The 19,610-nt window shown below is 38.5% G+C and overlaps 1 protein-coding gene across 13 annotated transcripts in view; it reads left to right on the forward strand.

Annotated features, from left to right (window-relative positions):
* The window catches only part of ptprk (protein tyrosine phosphatase receptor type K), a 117,176-nt gene that overhangs the window by 59,575 nt on the left and 37,991 nt on the right, over positions 1-19,610 (forward strand). For all 13 annotated transcript variants that reach the window (XM_044376469.1, XM_044376470.1, XM_044376471.1 and 10 more), the window contains 5 exons: positions 641-722; positions 2,282-2,397; positions 3,684-3,858; positions 11,866-11,978; positions 12,798-12,978. In XM_044376469.1, coding sequence (XP_044232404.1) covers positions 641-722; positions 2,282-2,397; positions 3,684-3,858; positions 11,866-11,978; positions 12,798-12,978 — 667 coding nt within the window. The remainder of the gene's footprint in view (positions 1-640; positions 723-2,281; positions 2,398-3,683; positions 3,859-11,865; positions 11,979-12,797; positions 12,979-19,610) is intronic.

The following is a 19,610-nucleotide window of genomic DNA, read 5'->3' on the forward strand; positions in this document are numbered from 1 at the left end:
TGATCCAACAGGAAGTATCTAATTTATCCTTTCTGGCTTGTTGGCCAGAATGTATAAATCCAGCAGCAGTCAGGATGGCAGCTTTGTATTTATCCAGTTTCATGCACATCACCGGCGCCTGTCACTGACTTTCTATTTATCCTGTGACAATTTAGATTGGATCCGTCACTTTGACAGCAAATTTAAATGGCAATACTTTTACTTTGTAGCTTCCAGTGTACCCAGAATATATGTAAAGTTCAGGTTACATGCACCCTTTGTGATTTGTTAACAATACTAAGGAGGGTTGATGATTTGGTAACAGTGCCATAGGCTTTGTGATTTGCGAGCAGAGCATTTGTGTGTTATGTAATTCCATTTTTCTCCTAGGAACAGCATGAAGGGTTTGTTTTGTTGTATTTTGTGTTTTTTACATTTTAAATATGCTCGACTGTGCAATTTACAGGCTAATGGGAGGTCAAAAATCACTTTATATGGGCATTTTCTGCCTGATGAACCTTTTAATTGAATAAGGCTTGTTTTAAAAATATTCTTCACTCAAAAAGACATTTGAATAAACGAAACAAAGCAAATAGCAAACAGATTCTATGTATTAATAATGAAGAAAATAATAGCTAAATATTCTCTCTCTTTTTCTCAGGTCATATTTGAAGCAGAGGTTTCGGACAGCAAAGCCGGTTTCATCGCCATAGATGACATTCAGGTGCTCAGCTACCCATGCGGTGAGTCATTAGCATGCCAGCAATTAGTCCTAGTTCGCTGAGTAGACGCTGATAGCTTTGGCCACTAATTAGACTGTACCTGGGATGGTTTCTGTTGCAGTCGAATGGGTAGATAAGTGGGAAGGTGACACAGAAGAGGAGGGATGCATCGAAAGGAGAAAGACAAGTCCTAGAGGAAAAATGGGAGAAATAAAAAGGGAGAGAGAGAGAGAGAGAGAGAGATTGTGAGAAGGAGAAAAGGAGAGAAAGAGGGAATAGGAGAGAGTGAAGCGGGAAATGAGACAGTATTAGGGCAATCATGGAGAGAGAAGATTCTGACCACTCAGCACTTTCTCTCTCTCTCTCTCTCTCTCTCTCTCTCTTTAACCCACATGCGCACACACACACACACACACATACACACAGTGAACAGTAGCTGTCTTGTCTAGCACTGACAGGAAAGAGATGAGGGAGATGAGGGCTGCGATCCATTTTAAATTCTTGCTATGTTTCAAGGCCCCCTCTCTCCTTCGCTTCAGTGTTTCCTTATTGCTAGAGGCCTCAACATAACATAGATGTGAGAGTTTATCTAAAGTCACAGGCAGGCTCCTGGTGGGTCCCCAAGTCGGAAAGGAAGCAATTACAACTCCCTTTTGTCATCTGTCTAGTAGCAGCACTGAAATCTTTGAGGACAATCTGACTCCTAATAGGTTCTATTGATTATAAGTCATAAAAATAAACTGTCTTGAACCTTCCCCATGTACCGTTTGTGAGGTCCTGGTATCCCTGTTGTACCTGTCTATGTCAGAAATTGTCGATATGTCCCTGAAAGATATTCCTGGACACTAATTTTGTCGATAATGGGACCTGGAATCTGATGGAATGTAAAAAGAAGAGGCCCAGTCTTTTAAAGGCAGAGGAGCAGGACTCTTAATAGGAAGGAGCAAGTATTTGAAAAGGAATTAGTACTTAGTCTTCACAGTGGAAGCATTCATTCTCACAGCTGCATTTCTGGACACACAGGTTTGTGTGTGTTTGCCCGTTTGCATGAATGCATGCGTACGAGCTGGTGTGTGTGTGTGTGTGTGTGTGTGTGTGAGTATGTGTGTTTCCCTTCACCATAGTAGCTGCTATCTATGATTGCAATCACCTCCCCAGAATAAAAATGTCATAGCCGAACTGCATCTTCAGGGTCGAAAAGGCTTATTTCATATCTTGGCACAGTAGTTAAGAATTGGAAGCTATGCATATTATACCGGATGTGACACTGATGTTGCCTCCCAGTGGCAATGCAGTACTGGGCTTTGGTTTCATCTGACTCCTCTAAAATCTAATCGCAGTAATAACGAACATAGTCCTTAGGGTGACAAAATGTCCTGAAATGTATACACTATGATAACATGATCTGTTTATATCCGTGACTCCCTCTGGCTCTGTCACCCTATTTCCACTTGTAACAGCTGAATAAAATGAAACCAAAAAACACTGTAAAGCACAGATGCATGTAATTTAGCTGTAAACTCTATACGAGTGGCATATTGTTCTAATTTCCTTCATTTGTTTGACCTAATTTCCTTTAGATAAATCCCCTCATTTCCTGCGTCTTGGAGACGTGGAGGTGAACGCTGGGCAAAACGCCACATTTCAGTGTATCGCCACAGGACGAGATACATCAAGCAATAAACTCTGGCTACAGGTACAGCTATGCACATGCATGTACACACACACACACACACACACACACAAACCATGGTTGCTATATGATGAACAAGAAAGCATAACAATTAGAGCTGCAATGATAAGTTGATTATTGATATCCTGCCTGATTAATAGTTTTGAGTCATTTTTAAGGAGAAAAATTTCAAACTCTCTGATTGCAGCTTCTCAAATGTGAATATTTTAGGGTTTCTTTAGTCCTCTGTGACAGTAAACTGAATATCTTGGGGTTGTGGACACATTTGAGGACGTCATCTTGGGCTTTTGGAAACAGGGATTGACATTTTTCTCATTTTGACATTTTATAGACCAAACAACTAATCAATTAATTGAAACAATAATCGACAGGTTAATCGGTGTGTATTTAACAATATTACTGTCTAACTGTATTTAAAGCTTGGTTTACCCAAATGGCAAAACCACACATGTATTTTCCTATTTACCACTATTGGTTTACAGCTTATACAGTATGTGTCTCTGATATACCTGCCTCCTGAAAGAAATTTAATTCACAGCACGGAAAATGACCTTTGCAAAATTGGAACAGCAGCTTACATCTTAGTGGTTAATCAATTACTGCAGATAATCTACAAAATACACTGTGAACAGTTTTCACTAGACTACTCTTTGCCAAAGAAATAGTCCTTTAAATATTTGACAATTGTTTTAAATTTAAATGTTGTAAATCAATGCTATGAAAACCACAAACTAAAGTCCATTTACTCCCACTATATTGGGGTAAAGGCGGAAATCCTAAAACCAAGACAAAACTATCTGCATGGATGGACACCACTGATGCTAAGTTGGAAAATATATTTTGCTGGTTTGGATGAACAGACCCTTTATTATGAGAATCTTAACTGTTGGGGTTGGGCTATTTTAACTTTATGGCAGGGAAATGCAAATTAAAATTAGACAGTCTCTCTCAAAAAGTTGAATTATGTGCAAATATATACACTGCACTACACCCTCAGGACTGGTATGTCCAATAATAAAGTGTCATCCACAAACACACACACACACACACACAGAAGCCACTCCAAGCCATTCATCCTAGCAGCTAACATAATAGCTGCCGATTTCATTATGGCTCTATTGTAGTCATGACCTTCAGACCTGCTGTCAGTGAGGCAGAGGTGCTGTGAGTGTGTGTGCTTGTGGGCGTGTGTGGTCCATTGTGGCTTGTGACCTTGAGCAAGGCAGTTGACTCTCCACCGGTCTCTGCAGCACCTGATCTGTCTGTGTGTTTGTCTGTTTATGCATCAGAGGAGAAATGGAGAAGATATTCCCGTGGCTCAGACGAAAAACATCAACCACAGACGATTCGCCGCCTCCTTCCACCTCAAAGAAGTCACTAATCAGGACCAAGATCTATACCGCTGCGTCACCCAATCAGAGCGTGGCTCCGGGGTGTCTAACTTTGCAGGTCTTATCGTCAGAGGTGAGGATTTTTAAAAATATATTTCTGGGGTTACTTGATTGATTTGCTGTCTGCTCTGTAATACTTTGTATGCTCTTTCCTGTTTTCTTCTCCAATTTAATATTTAATATCTTTGCTTTTTGGAGGGTTTTTTTCTGCTTTAGTAGATAGTTCTTAGTGGAAGGGTTACAGTGTATTTTTTTATTACTGTGTATTCTAAAATAACACTTTAGCTTCTTAGATTACATGCAAGGACAAGCAAGACAGAGATTAGATGTATGCTTTACTGTTTGTGTATTCACACAGTACATTTCACTTTTAATGTTACAAGAGAAAAGGGTTAAAGGATAAGGCCCAACCGATATGTTTGTCAAAGGTAACGCCATCTCTGATACATGTATGGCTGGGGTTGCTGTTGTGTAAATTTCACCAAATCCAACAAAGAGACAAAGAGCAGGACAGAGCTGCTAACGTTAGCCTAAACTCTGATATAGTAACATCTACAGTGGATGCGCTATTTTGAACGGGGCTTTTTTAAACGCACATGTAACCCCACAAAATGTACTTGGCTAATGAAATGCTCTTGTGCTTCGGAAGTAATGCTGGGTTGGGTTGTTGTAGACTTTAAGATAGTTAGGCAGACATGCTAACATTTGCTCTCATGCTTTTGGTTTTGGAAAGGCTAAAAAAAAAAAAAAACAACACCCTCCACACTCTAACTACAATCCTAACCACACCACTTCAACATAGGGTTGCCAACTTCCTGAGATGGAAATAGAGAACTGTGGACCTATAACAAATATTTGATTATTGCATAATGCTCATTTCGCCCAAAACAACATGTCTTACACCTGCATTACCCTTCAGTAGTAGACTTATCTAAACATATAACCTAAAAATGCAAACATACTTTGTGAGAAGTCCTATCCATACCGCACATAATCATGTCAAGGAAACTGCAATGGCTTCAGCCTTTTACCAGACCAATTCTGGCTCTTTAAAGAGTAGTAAGCAAATGAAATGACAGCAATAAAATGCGTTCCAGCCATGCAGCTAAATTTTGGTCTAAATGCACACACTCAGCTGGACTGTGCTGGATTTGAAATGCCCACATAGCTGTGATGCTTACAGCTCTGCATGTCAACAATTAAACATTATTTTTAGATAGTCAGCACAACATGCGCAATTGCCCACATATTTAACTATGGGACTCATAGGTCTGCACTCCAAAGAATTTCTGTATTGCAATCATCTATCAAGATGATCTTGAAGAGGGCCTGAGGGCCGAAACGTCATCTAAGTAAAAGAGAAATGCATGTGGAGCCAGAGTGTGGCACTTTCTGACTACTCTCAAAATGTAAGTCACTAACACAATATACACTAATGAGGAGAGTTTGTGTCTAAGTAGATGTGAGTATGGCAGCCTTGTGTTTATATGTGTGTGGGTGTGTGTGTGCACATGCTCTGTGTGTGTGGATGCTTGTGTGGGTGTGAACCATCTGCATGAGTGTGTGTGTGTGTGTGTGTGTGTGTGTGTGTGTGTGTGTGTGTGTGTGTGTGTGTGTGTGAATGGAAACAGTGTGTGCTCCAGCTGTCATGTGCAGCTGACATGTGGTTAATAAGGTGTCACCAATGTGTGTTTGAGACGGGATGCTTTATTCATTCACATCCAATAGCTTACATATTCAATTCATCTCCTAGAGAGAGACAGAGGAGGAGGGCAGAAAGAGAGAAAGAAGGTAAAGGCGAAAGAGATTCAGAAAGAATGATATGGGAGTGACAGAAAGGAGGAGGGAGAAATGTGAGACAGAGACGGGTAAGCAAAGAAAGATGTGGAGATGGTGAAGAAAAGTAAGTAAATGTAAATAGTCAGCTCATTATCCCAAGAATATCCATATCAGAATCAGGAATACGTCTGAATATGTAAAGCCGAGCAGAGTCATGTTTATTATTCTGCATAAGAGATGGCAGAGGAGAAAGAAATGAGAAATCAAAGCAGAAGCGAGCACCGTGAATATGAATATTAGCCAGCGTGGCTCAGTTAATGGAGCTTTTACACTGTCCAGTTTGAGGGTCCAAAGTCTGCGTGTCATTCAGTGGCTTAAGCAAGACACTGTCACTGCCAAGTTAAGGGTTACAATTCCCACTGGGAATGAAAAGGTTTGGTTCCTCTTTGGTCAAGAAAATCTGGCAGTTTTGAATACAGACTGTTTCTGCAGGACCTTGCTGATTAAGTAAGAATACATAAGTGGCTAATGTTTATTTATCATGAACATCTTTTTTGAATATGAGGAGGCAAAGAGGAGCGGGATGAGGAATCCTCACAGCAGGAGACATGTGTCTAACCATGAATAGGACCAATCTACATATATGAAAATAGATTCAGGTTCAGTAAGACACATTGAGCGCAGTGTGTTTCATAGCCAGGCGTAAGCTTGAAAACCAGCCACTTTCACAATCTGTGAAAAGATGCTTTTGGAGCTCTGAGGGATATTGTCGATTATGAATATTGATCCAGAGCCTGGATGTTAAAAAGATATCACAATAAAAGAATGAGGACTGCATGTATGAATGTGGAAGGAGAGCAGCCTCATGTTTATTTATTAGAAATATCAGATGGGACATGAAAGCCAGAGAGAAATCAAAGAAACAGGGAATATGTTTATTTCACTTCTTGAAAAGTATGCGCTTGTTGGAGATTTTAAGGTTCTGGCAGGACATTGACAACCATGAGTTAAGCTGCATTACTAATACTTAAACTCTGAATATTTCATTTTAATAATTATTTATTGTGAAATTGAGAGGGTAAAAAGAGTGAGGGATAGGATGTTACTGGTCGAAATCTTGTGTCTGGTAGGAATATGATTAACAGTAAAAATGGAAGAAAAAAAAATCACAGGAGTGCACCCAGATATGACTCGTATACATTAAAAATGTTTGGCAGTAGGACAGTAACCCAGGTTTCATTTTCAAAGCCTGAGAAGTGGTCCTGGGTGATGTGAGATTGCCTCGAAGCAGATACTCACAGGCCTAGTCTATTGATATTTATAACATGTAGATGACAGATACGCCATTATCTGCTCCCTCTCTGTGTGCTGGGGCTGTCAAGATCAGAAAGAAGCACATTTTATAGAGACAGAGGTGCATCATGGGAGCATGAGAGGTGTGACATGGGATTCCCAGATCACTCTAGTATATGGTTTTCTCTCCTCCATGAGCAGAAATCTGAAAATAAAGAAATATTAGTCTGAAATATTAGTAATCTGTTGATTATTTTTATAATTATTTGTCAATTATTCATTTAGTTTAGCACAAGATCACGTCTTCAAATTGCTTATTTTGTCAAAAAAAACAGTCTAAAGATATTAAATAAGGCTGCAACTAACACTTATTTTCATTACTGGTTAATCCTAATTTCCTCGAGTAAACATTTTGTCCCTGAAATGTCAGAAAATAGTGAAACATGTCCATCACACTATTGCAGACCACAAAATGATGTCTTGTTTTGTCCAACAAGCAGTCCAAAATCCAAAGATATTCTGTTAATTATCATACTAAACTAAGAAAGCCAGCTTACAATACATTTACTTGTGAAAGACTGGAATTATTTCATTTTTGGCATTTTTAGTTAAAAAAATGCCTTGAACAATTAATGGGCTATAAAAATAGTTGACTAATCAATAAAGCAACTTTGTTTCAGCCATAATTATCAATTTACAATCATATAAAACCGAGAAAATCAGATGCTCACATTGGAGAAGCTGGAACTAGCTGGTGGGTTTCTTTTCCCTCAATAAATAACTAGCAATTAAACAATAATCCAAATTGTTACAATTGTTGTAATAATAGTTGTTATAATAATTAAGAGGCTAATTGTTTCAGTATTGCTAATTATAGTTCCAATGTTTCCAATACATTTGCAAATACAATACTCAATCCAGTACTAAGACCAAAAAGCTAGTGTTTTTATAGGCAACCTCTCGCTTTACCAAAGGAATCCAAAGTTCTCAAATATTAAATGTTGTCTTAACACGAGCAACCATACAAGAACTTTGACTAAATAAAACAGTGTAAAGTTGGCAAACTTTTGAAAGAACTACCTGATTGAAGAAAAGTGAACCAGATTATGATTCTGAGCAGCTTCTGGTACTCCACAGTTTTCAATATTCAATGCTATGAGCGACATTTCTGTCTGTATTTAAAAAGTACTGAGGTTCGCCTTCACAAGTTTTACTGTGGACAGTATAATACTGTATAATACTGTATATAACAGAATATAATAGCTTTGTTTGTGTGTATGTGTGAGAGATAAAGAGATATGGAAGAGTCTGACTGTATTTGAGTATGTGTATGTGTGTTTGTCACTAGTGGTTTGGTCAGAGCCTAGCTCTAATAAAGCCTTGCCCTCTGGTTCCTACGGTGACAGAGTGCATCATCATGCCAGCTCGTATCACACACACACACACACACACACACACACACACACACACACACACACACAGACACACACACACACACACACACACAAACACAAACACACATGCAAACATCGCCATGCCAGCTTGCATTACACACAACCCATGGCCTAAAAAGCTCTTGCAATATTACTGTCACACACATGCGTGCACACACACACACACACACACACACACACACACACACACAACACACACACACACGTATCAGACTCATGAAGATGCACAACTGACTTGAAGTCATAAAACTGTTTTAAACCTGTAATGGTCCACTAGCAAAATGTCCTTTTCTCCCTTTTAACGTAAAACACACACACACACACACACACACACACACACACACACACACACACACACCCTCACTCTAAGTAATAGTGACAGGTGGAGCTTCAGGCATTATGGAACTATAGAAAACCTACTACCACTGTTGGCTGTCGATACGAGTGAAACACACACACACACTCACACACACACTCCTCTCTTGTTCTGGAGGTCAGATGTCCTCCAGTGAGTTCCATAGTGATGTCAGCAGTGGGTTGTGAAAGCTAAACTTTATTGACAAGGTTGCTGACGATGGACAACAAAGAAGAACATGCCTAGTGGGCGCCAGTTACCAACAAAATATCTGTCTGTCCCCCTTTCTTTCTTTCTTTCTTTCTTTCTTTCTTTCTTTCTTTCTTTCTTTCTTTCTCTTTGTCTTTCTTTTATGTCTTTCTTTCTGCCTAGCTTTCTGTCTTTCTGTTTGTCTGTGTTTATCTACTGCATCATAAATCTTTAAATCAGAGAATCTACCAAACACTCTACCAGTGCATCAGGAGTTTTTTATTAATTATATCATATGAGAAGTGAATGACATTGAAAACCAATAATCACGCAGACAGCTTTAGGTCAGAACTGACACACACATTTGAAGTTTTTCCAATGTTTATTTGTTTTGTTATTATCATTTACATTTGACCCAAAAAATGAAAAATGATAAGAGGGTTCACACGATTAATAATAAAACAGATGGTGACAACAAACCCGTCGCAAAACAACACCATTGATGATTTGTTATATTTTTTTTAGGTCAACTGTACAAATGACAAGTGATGGAACAAAAAACAAAAAGAAGAAAATCAAAAGTGTGAACTCGCTCCAGCTCTGTTTTCTCTGGAGTCACATAATGACCCACTTACATTTCTTAGTGTTTCATTTTTATGTCTATTATTTATCTTTTAGATATTCAATAGGTTTTTAAGCAGCGCACAAACATGTATTCAAGTAAACACACAAACTGCAATCAGAATGAACTACTGTTTTATATGTTTGCATATATTTATCTTTGAGTTTTTGCTTTATTTCTTTCTTTGTTTGTTAATCATCAAGTTGTTTACTTTGTTTATTTGATGGCATTGCGAGCTGACATGTTGTTGACGTTGTTGCTTTTCTGAAGTCACTTCAACATTCATTATCCGGATTCAACCCTGTCTGCATGTGTGTGTTTGTGTGTCTGCGTTTGCACACGTGCATGTGCTGTCAAACTACAGTGTTTCATCTGTTGCTAAAAAGACACTTCCCAGCCTGCACCTCTCTGACAGCCATAGTCAACACACATTCACAGAAATGCAACCGCAAACACTCAGATTTAGATGCACACGAAGAGAAAAACAGATGATAGCAATCAAAATATAACTATTAATGAAATAACATACACAGTAACACACACATACACACAGAAATTAGATAATACTTACTTTGATATGATACGATTGAAGCTGGATTGCAAAAAAACCCACATTTTTTTCTATCTTCATACTGATAGTAATATTGCCTAGCGGCGTGTTTGAGAATGTGTCAGAGAGAGCGGGAGGGAAAGATAAAATCTGTATGATTTACTGTATGTGAGATAGATCACAGTGTGTGTGTGTGTGTGTGTGTGTGTGTGTGTGTGTGTGTATGGAGAGAGTTTGTGATTAATTCATGTGTTGATCTGTGTGTATGTGTCAAGTAGATGAATCTTTGATGCAGTGTGTTTTATGGTTGTGTGTGTGTGTGTGTGTGTGTGTGTGTGTGTGTGTGCTTTAGGCTTGTCAATCATAGATGTGTGACAGCTAGCTCTGATCTAACTGACTGGCCCTGAACCATCACACATCCATCACATTTACGTACATACACACAGAGTTTATTTGATGAGAGCATCATGGGATGTACTACATGGCTGAACTTCAAGACATCATGTTTAATGAAAACTGTGTGCAGTCATATAAAAAATAGTTTTAAATATAGCTAAAATAAAATGTCATTACGTAATCATTCATGTTTATACCTAGGCTTATACATGTACCATATTTTAATAGCATTTATTTGTATAGGAACGCTCTTAAACCTTAATATTTCCCTTGCTATGCCAATTAAAAATGAGATGTAGATAAAGAGAAGCAGACCAGTTCGACATAAAATTGGTAAGCTTGACTTCACAATGTGATCAGAACCCATGATCCTGCAGACAAATTGTGCAGAAAAAAAGCCCAAATCTAGATGTATACTCCTCATATCTGAATAAGCCTTGTACTCATTATTATCATAAATAAAAAATAAGTTTTAAAATCCATCACTCATGCAGCCTTTAAGAGAAAAACACTCTTCTTCTTTCATATCATTACTTTTTAAACTCACTGCAGTTCTTCAGAGGCAACACATCATCTGAATTAAGCTAAAACAATTCATTTACATAAAAGCCCTACAGTATGTTTAAATGACAAAAAGTCATTAATTTAACTATAGATAAAGCTAGCAAATGTATATATTCTATGTCTGAAAAGGGCTTTAAGTATTGGTCACTATGGTTGACAATTTTTGAAGCTGCCTCTCTATAAAAGCCTTCCAGTGTCTTGTTTTGAAGGTTGAAGGCTTTTGATGTGAAGCAGCTGCAAAAGGTGTGTTTGCATTAATATTAAGTTCATTATAACTCAGAAAAACACAGCAAAGGAGAGTGTATCAGTGCGTGAAACGACGTGGCTACTAGCAGTTAGATGAAAGTAACTGTATATAAAGCTTGTTATGTGAAGTCTCTTTGAGTATCTAGAAGAGCGCTCTATAAATAAATTGCAATATTATATTATTAGTAGTTGGAAAGTAAGAACATGAATAAAGGCCTGAAACAAAACTTCACATCAGATACTGAGAATTAAACACAGCTGGTCTCAAAATGATGCTTTCTCTCTTGTACCCTGCACGACCACACAATTAGTTCAGCATGATGTCCACACAGCACGGCTGTCATAATATTGTAGGTCACCGTGGTTACCACTTGTTAGGATGTCCCTAATAATTTGTGCCATTAGTGTGGTTGTCATTTTTTACTGGTAGTTTATTTAAAAATATTTGTTTAAGTTCACACATATCACATGTCAGCTGTTACATTAACAAGGCTTTGTATCACAGTGAATACAGTGCTACAGTACTACGCTGCTCTGTTCTATTGTGACTTTGTTTCAGTGTGTTGAAACCCATCCTGTGCGGCACTTTGAAACCTTTTTCTATTGTCTTGTTCATTGTTTTCTCCCTGCAGAGCCTCCACACCCCATAGCCCCACCCCAGCTGCTAGGTGTCGGCCCTACGTACTTGCTGATTCAGCTCAATGCTAACTCCATATTTGGGGATGGACCTATTATACTGAAAGAGGTATGTTCTGTGTGAGATACTGTATGGTTTCTAAGCAGTATCTAGTTTATAACAATGTTGCATGAATCACTGTAAATCAGGGCATCAAAGTGAGTGTAAATGACCATAAAAAGAACCATTGGTCCTTTCACAGGAAAGCAGGCAAACAGAACAATTTTGAAGGAAGAATTCAACATTTTGGGAAATATACGTATTTGCTCTCTCACACAGAGTTACATGAGAGGACGGATACCATTCTCATGTCCTTACAGTAATTATGAAGCTAGATCCAGCATGCAATTAGCTTAGCTTAGCCTTTAGACTGGATATAAGAAGGCAACAGGTAGCCTTGATCTGTCCAAAGTTAATGTTTGTGCAGTCAAAACAAACAAGATATGACATGCTAATTGGTAGGCAGAATTTTCATACTTTGAAGAGAACCAGGATAGCCTTTTCCTCCTGCTTCCAGTTGTTATGCTAAGCTAAACTAAGCTAAGCCAATCACCTGCTGGATGTAGCTTCATATTTAGACATGAGAGTCACATTAATCTTCTCATCTAACGCTCGGTAAGAAAGTGAATAAGCATGTTTCCCAAAATGCTGAATGGGTTCCTTTAAGCAGTCGTGTTATGAGTATGTATGTAATTATGTGTGTTTTTACCTGGTATTTTCCAATGAAAATTGTTTTAAGATAGATCAGTAATTTTGGATGAATAGTATCTGATCTTGGAAAAGAGACAATATAGTTTCATATATACCGTAGATTGATACTGGATTCTGATTCGTGATAAACAATAACTTTAACAACTATAACATGTAATATTTGATTATTTCCTGTAGGTTGAGTACCGTATGACATCAGGCAGCTGGACGGAGACTCACGCTGTCAATTCTCCCAACTATAAGTTATGGCATCTTGACCCAGATACAGAGTATGAGATCAGAGTCTTACTTACCCGACCAGGAGAGGGGGGAACAGGCAAACCAGGACCAGCACTCATTACCCGGACCAAATGTGCAGGTAGGACATCTACAGCGTATAGACACATACATACAGAAGTGTTATGGCTAAATTAATCTGTTTTGTGATGAACATAAGTAGTAACTTAAGATTTGTAAGGTGCAGACTTAAACTTTATATAGAGAGTATTTCCTCACACTATTTGCTATAATACATTTTGTAAAAGTGGATAATAAAGACATATGTCCATCTAAAAGATGATAATCTACATTCTGCAGCAAAGGTAGGTAACCTGACTCTGGATCTGCTTGTGCACACAGCTCTTTTTGTCTGATTATCTATCGATTTGTCCATCCACTGTTGTTCTTTTTGTCTTGGTATCTATATTTTAGTTGGTGCAGTGATCTTTGTACTATGAGCAGACAGGGAGAGAGAAGAGGAGAGGTATAGCAAGGGATAGAATTGGAGAAGAAAGGAGGGGAGAGCCTGAGTCAGTCCATGGTTGCTCAGTGATCTGAGAGAAAGAGTGATTAAAGTACTGGAGGCTCTCTACACCTTTCTCACTCTTTATCCTGCAATTTTTTTTTCCTTCTCTCACCTCATTCCTGCTCTCTTCTCAGCTTCTCATCCTTTCTTTCATATCTCCCATTCCTCTCTCTTTATCTCTCTTTCTGCTTTGTTTCTTGTCGCTGCCTTCTCCCCTTTTCTCCCTGCCTCTCTCTCCCCACACACTCTCTCTTTATGGATCAATGGCAGCACGGTAGCTCAGTGGTTACCACTGTTGCCTCACAGCATGGAGGTCCTGGGTTGTAGCCCCCGCCATCCCAGGTCCTTTCCGTGTGGAGTTTGCATGTTCTCCCTGTGTTTGCATGTGTTTCTGTCAGGTGTTCCAGTTCCTCCCACCATCAAAGACATGTATGTTGCGGTTAATACTGCTGTCAATGCCCATAATCAAGGCACTAGCAAAAAGAACTAGAGTTGGTCCTCTGGTGCTGCACTGCAGCTGCCCACTGCTTCTAGTGTGTGTGTGTATAGGATGGGTCAAATGCAAAGGATCAATTTCCCCACAGGGATCAATAAAGTACTTCTTCTTCTTCTTCTTCTTCAATAGATGGAGGGCAGAAACACTGTCTGACATTTGTAGAAATAAACGACTGAAATATAAACACAGCTAGCCTGAGGGAGAGAGCGTTGCTATGAGAGTGAGAGAGACAGAAAGAAAAGCAATGAGCCTGAATGAGAAACAGAATAAGGGAGCGATGGAGAGATGATGAAAAACAATAAGGCTGGAAAAGAAAGAGAGGAGCGAATAGGAGCAGGGAGAGACGCACGAGAATGATGAAACTGGAGAATGAAAATGAAAGAGAGATGAAAACTCATAACCACAGGGCCTGACTGATGCCTGCCAACCTGTGTGTGTGTGTATGTGTATGTGAATGAATCTGTATGTGTGTGTGTGCGTGAGTGTGTTTATTGACAGAGAGAGAGTCATAGACTTGTTCAGTCGACTCATGTATTGAACAGTTTCCTGTTTAACAGGAAGAGGAAATTAATCTTCTTCTCCTCACTCACGCAGGAACACTCGTACTCGTTGTAATCCACATAATGTGTTGATAGCAGACCATAACAGGAAAATAGGGATATGAATTTAGAGAATTACATCAAATCATCCTGTATATGTTGAATTATTTTTGTCTATTGACTAGAAAATACTGTTAGGAGGTTGTAGGTCTGTTTCAGAAGCTGGGAGAACACAATGAAGTCAGGGGTCGTCAATCCCCCAAAAGAATCAAAATATGAAAATTGCAGTGTTATTAATGCACTAATCCTCCTTAAGAATCACATTTAGATTCACTGGTAATGATAATGATAATGGTTTTACATCTTTACATAAAAGAACACTGTCCTTTGCTACCTTTGCTTCACTTGATCTTTATCTTTTTTTGTTTATTTGTCCTTTTCTTTGTCTTTGATTCATATTCAATTCTAGTGTCAACTTAGCTTCAAAATTAAATAGAGATTAAATTATTTTATTAGGGGGCAATACTTTTTTCACCGCTCAGTTATGTCTGCAACTCTTCCTGTTAGGCAACGTGCAGCCCAACAACCTTGACTAATCACAGGGTAGTGAGTCCTCACTGCCTCTCATAAAGCTTCCTGCGGTGGACGACCAGATAAATGTATTAGGATGGCATCTGGTGTCTTCAAGTGTTGTTTTGTTCGACCAGAAACCCAAAGATGAATGACATTAAACAGATGAAAGCAGAAGATAATCTAATTGGAGAAGCTGCGACTAGAGAATGTTTGGTATTTTTGCTTTAAAAACAACTTCGTAGGGCTGGGCATCATTTAAAAATTACAGTACCAGTACCCTTAAAGCGATACCGATACCAAGAGCACTGCATTCGATCCCTTTTCTTTTCTACTTTATTCAATACCCATCATCATGCACGCTGAACTGCCCACTCCGTCAAATACACAGTGCTCGGCTTCACCACCATGGACTATATGGGTTGTAGCTGCTGCAGTAGTGGGCCAATCACATGTGGCATTAAATTTTTTTCAACATCTGGGTACAAAAAGGATCAAATGCAGTTATCATTTGACTGAAGTTTCAATACTACTTGGTACTGGGTTATTTTGGTCGATACTTTAAAGGTATCGAGTACCGATACCCAGCCCTACAACTTAGATGATTTATTGATTACTGAAATAGTTGTTAACTTTCGTTGCACCTCTAAAACATTTTTATCAACTCACATGTCATCTGGATTTTGGCAGTGGACCATATAAGGACGCTGTTTAGAGAGATATTATTGAGTAAATCAAACTGAAATGATTAATGCATGTCAGACAATAGCACTATGACAAATGTCCTCATGAAGAAGTGATCTAGTTTTATATTCAATTTTTAAAAAAAGATGTAAACTACTAACTACAGTACTCACATTAACTAAGAGAAGTTTGTTCTTTAAAAGGTGATCTTTTAGTTTATTTGCGTTAGAAACAAGTGGAATCATCTCTTTAAGAAAAGTTTTTGTTTGTCCCATATTTGTTAAGATCAGAAATAATTCCTTATCACATGCACAGTGTAAAAACTTGCTCAAACACAGACTTATTTTCATGTGATATTATACACTAAACACAATACTATATGAACTGGACATAATTCATTACACTGTATATATATTGCATATACAATAGACATACACATCACAAAGTGGTGAAACTATGTGGGTATTACTGGGATATTCAGATGAATATGGATCATTGGAATGAATATCTTCCCACCTGTCTCTGATACACACACACACACACACACACACACACACACACTTGGAGGTGGATTTGTGTGTGTGTGTGTTTGTTGAGAGACAGACACACACACACACACACACACACACACACAGGGGTAGAAATGTTATTTAAATGGTAATGATTCCTTTGCTTTTTCTGTTTGGTTAGGTTTGTCTGATCCCACCACCTGTAGTTTACTAAATATTTAGTTCAACACAATATAATGAAGACACGCACACACACACATACACACATGCATACACACACACAGAGGCATGTAACCACACAAAACACAGTTTAATTAAAAACCAATAAAGTTAACAAAATACAGAGCAGACATCACATGCTGCAGAGAAATTGATATAATAACAGGAAGGATTTCATCTTTTCTGTTCTCCTCATTTTTCTTTTCATCTCTTCCTCTACACTTTTTATTTCTTTTCTATCTCTACTTCTTTTTCATGCTCCCTCTGTCTCTCTTCTTCTCTCCCACTCTTCTCGATTTTTCTTCTGTGGTGATTTATTGCTCTTGTCTGAAGGGTGAAAAATAATCAACTTGAAGTGAAGAGTTAGTGAGTGTATATGTGTGTGTGCGTGTGTGCGTGTGTGTGTGTGTGTGTGTGTGTGTGTGTGTGTGTGTATGTGTGTGCGTGCGTGTGTGTGTGTGTGTGTGTGACACAGAAGGTGATGAAGTAGCTTTTAATCCAAATCCTGAATTTTCTGCTGAAACCTCTTGGTCATGGCAAGTTAGACACACACACACTCTCAAACACACACAGATACACACTAAAACCATAGTAACTCAGCCATGAGCTCACACAGAAGAGGGATGTACTATGAGATGGAGAGGAAAAATACAGAGACACACACACACAGTTCAGGGAAGTCACAGTATTTCTCATATGTTGCACAAACTCAGCATCACTTGGATTAATGGAAGAATGAAATCACAAAACTCACATTTCCGCACACACACAGATTTTGTCGGAATCACACACAATATATCACTTGTACTTCTTTATACATGTGACAGCGTGTGCACACACACACACATGGTCAGCAGTCCGGCGCTTTAAGGGTCAGGCCCTTGAAATAGCAGCTAAGAGATTTACAGACACAGTACTGTCCACAGTGTATGTTTGAGAGTCAGTCAGTTTTACAGTGATGTTCTGTTTGTGTCTATTCCTGTGTGTACGTGGTGTTTTTTTGTGCAAATTTTGGTGTATTATTTGCTCTAATTTTTCTGTAGGCACAGTTTTGCGTTGAAAATTCTTTGCCTTTAATCGACACGTTCACATTTGCACAGATATGTTTAAGTAAAGTTCATAATGAGAAAGAAAAACCTTAATCCATATTGTGTAGTTTGTGAATGGGGAAGCTGGAAAGAAATACTATACTTCAAAAAAACAAAACAGACAGCTTATCGAAAGTAAAAATAATGCAGAAATAGTAAATGAATAAAATATTTTACCATTTTAGAACAAAAAACATTAAAAACAACAAGATAAGTAGCTGTGAATCTGCTAATGCTCTTAGCAAAGCATGTTCATTTTCTTTATATTAGCATGTTTCATTATGGTAAACTCAATGTGCTCTACATTAAAATACATACAGCAACAAGTAATGAAGAAGAATGAATAAAGTATAAGAAATTGCACAGTCACCATAATGAGTGTGATTGCAGTTCCGCTGTAGAGGACAGGACAGGACAGGTTTTGATTTATAGTTCAGATCTCGTTAATATCAACACCGCAATACCAGACACATGTTTCATACATGATCAGGCAGTATCATACTTAAATTATGTTCCCCAGGGTAACTGCGGTTACATTCTTTCATTCGCTTTGTGATACGAGCCATGGCGGTAAGGTCCACTTTGTTTCATTTCTGAATATGAGACTGTTCTGTGCTGTCAGTGTTTCATTTACTGGGTACATAGCAGTGATTGCAGTGAGCAGAACGTTTTCATTAGTAATAGAAGATAACTGAGCCTTTTTTCAACTTGCTTCATGTTGTCTTCACTCTCAACAATCTCCACCTGCACTAGAAACTTGTAGGTGAAAACACAAGCAGTCTATTCACTGCCGCCATATCCCGACATATAGTCATGTTTTATAAGGAGGTGCACGTAGCCGCTCTAGGTACAATGTAACAGTAACAGTATAAAAGAAGCTTAGAAGGACATTATCTTTGCAGCTGCTTTTTTCATTCTGTCTTTATATTTTGTTTGGTGAATCCCTCTTTGTAATTCAATTTCTTCCTCATATCCTTAGAAGCTTGTTTAATGATTCCTACCTCATTGCTTTTACTGACCTGTCTTTGTAACTGTAATTTTTTTTTACCAGTGCTTTATTCATGAGCATTTCTGTTTCAGCATTACTCACAGGGTATTATATATTCTGATTTATTTTTCTCTCCTGAAATACATCTATACTATTTCTTAGACTCTAGAAGGCTGCGGCCGCTGATTTCATAATTAGCTGCTATACCTAGGAAAATCCGAATAAAATTGAATGAATTGTGAGGCGCAAATAAATACGCACCTTTCATGTACTTAAATCTGGCCCAGAGAGAGACAGAGACAAGCAGAGAGAAAGTGAGAGTTACTGTTGAGATGAAATGAATGAATGAATTGAGTTTCATTTGTCTTCCTCATGACAGTGGAAGGATTACCAGGAACTAATTGGACAGATTAACTTGGATTTAGCTACATCTCCTGTCAACCTTTTCTGTGTTCCCCCTCTTACCCCTCCTTCCCATTCCCCTTTTATTCTCTGCTATTTCTTAAGCTTCCATCCCTTCCAGTCTATAGTCTTCTTACTGTATATTTCTTGGCTCTTCCTAATGGTTTAGGTTGAGAGACAGGGGTTTTTTCCCCCCTTAGTGTAGTTGTATTTCATTTAGTTTCATTTCCTTTCCTTTTGTTTTCTTTTCTTTAATTCCAACCTCTGGATTCTGCTGATATGCAGCTTGTTGTCCTTGGTGTTATTGTTGCTGTTTATTGGTATTGTTGTTGTTTTCAAAGCTCCATCTGTGGAGAACAAAGCCTTTTAGTTTCAACATGAATCCAGCCGTTTGTCTATCTACTGGAGGAGGGGAAAGGGACAAGGCAGCCTCTGTGGTTTACCGTTGGAACTCGTCCCGCTTGACTTTGGCCACATTCCAAACTAGTTATCGTCTCTCCCCGTTCCTCCTCTCTGTGTCTCTGTCTCTCTTTCCCTCTCTCATCTTTTGCTCCTGTTTCTCTCTCTGCTCCCTTTATCTTTCCTTTGCTCCCTCCAGCCCCAGTTTCATTTTTCCATGCATTGCTTTGTTTTTACACTCTTTTTTTTTTACTCAATTTCAATGCTGCTCCCTTTGCCCTTCTGTCTTTTTTCTTTTTCTGTCTTTTTCTC

Source organism: Thunnus albacares, chromosome 16 (assembly GCF_914725855.1).
Source record: "Thunnus albacares chromosome 16, fThuAlb1.1, whole genome shotgun sequence".
Classification (NCBI taxonomy): domain Eukaryota; kingdom Metazoa; phylum Chordata; class Actinopteri; order Scombriformes; family Scombridae; genus Thunnus; species Thunnus albacares.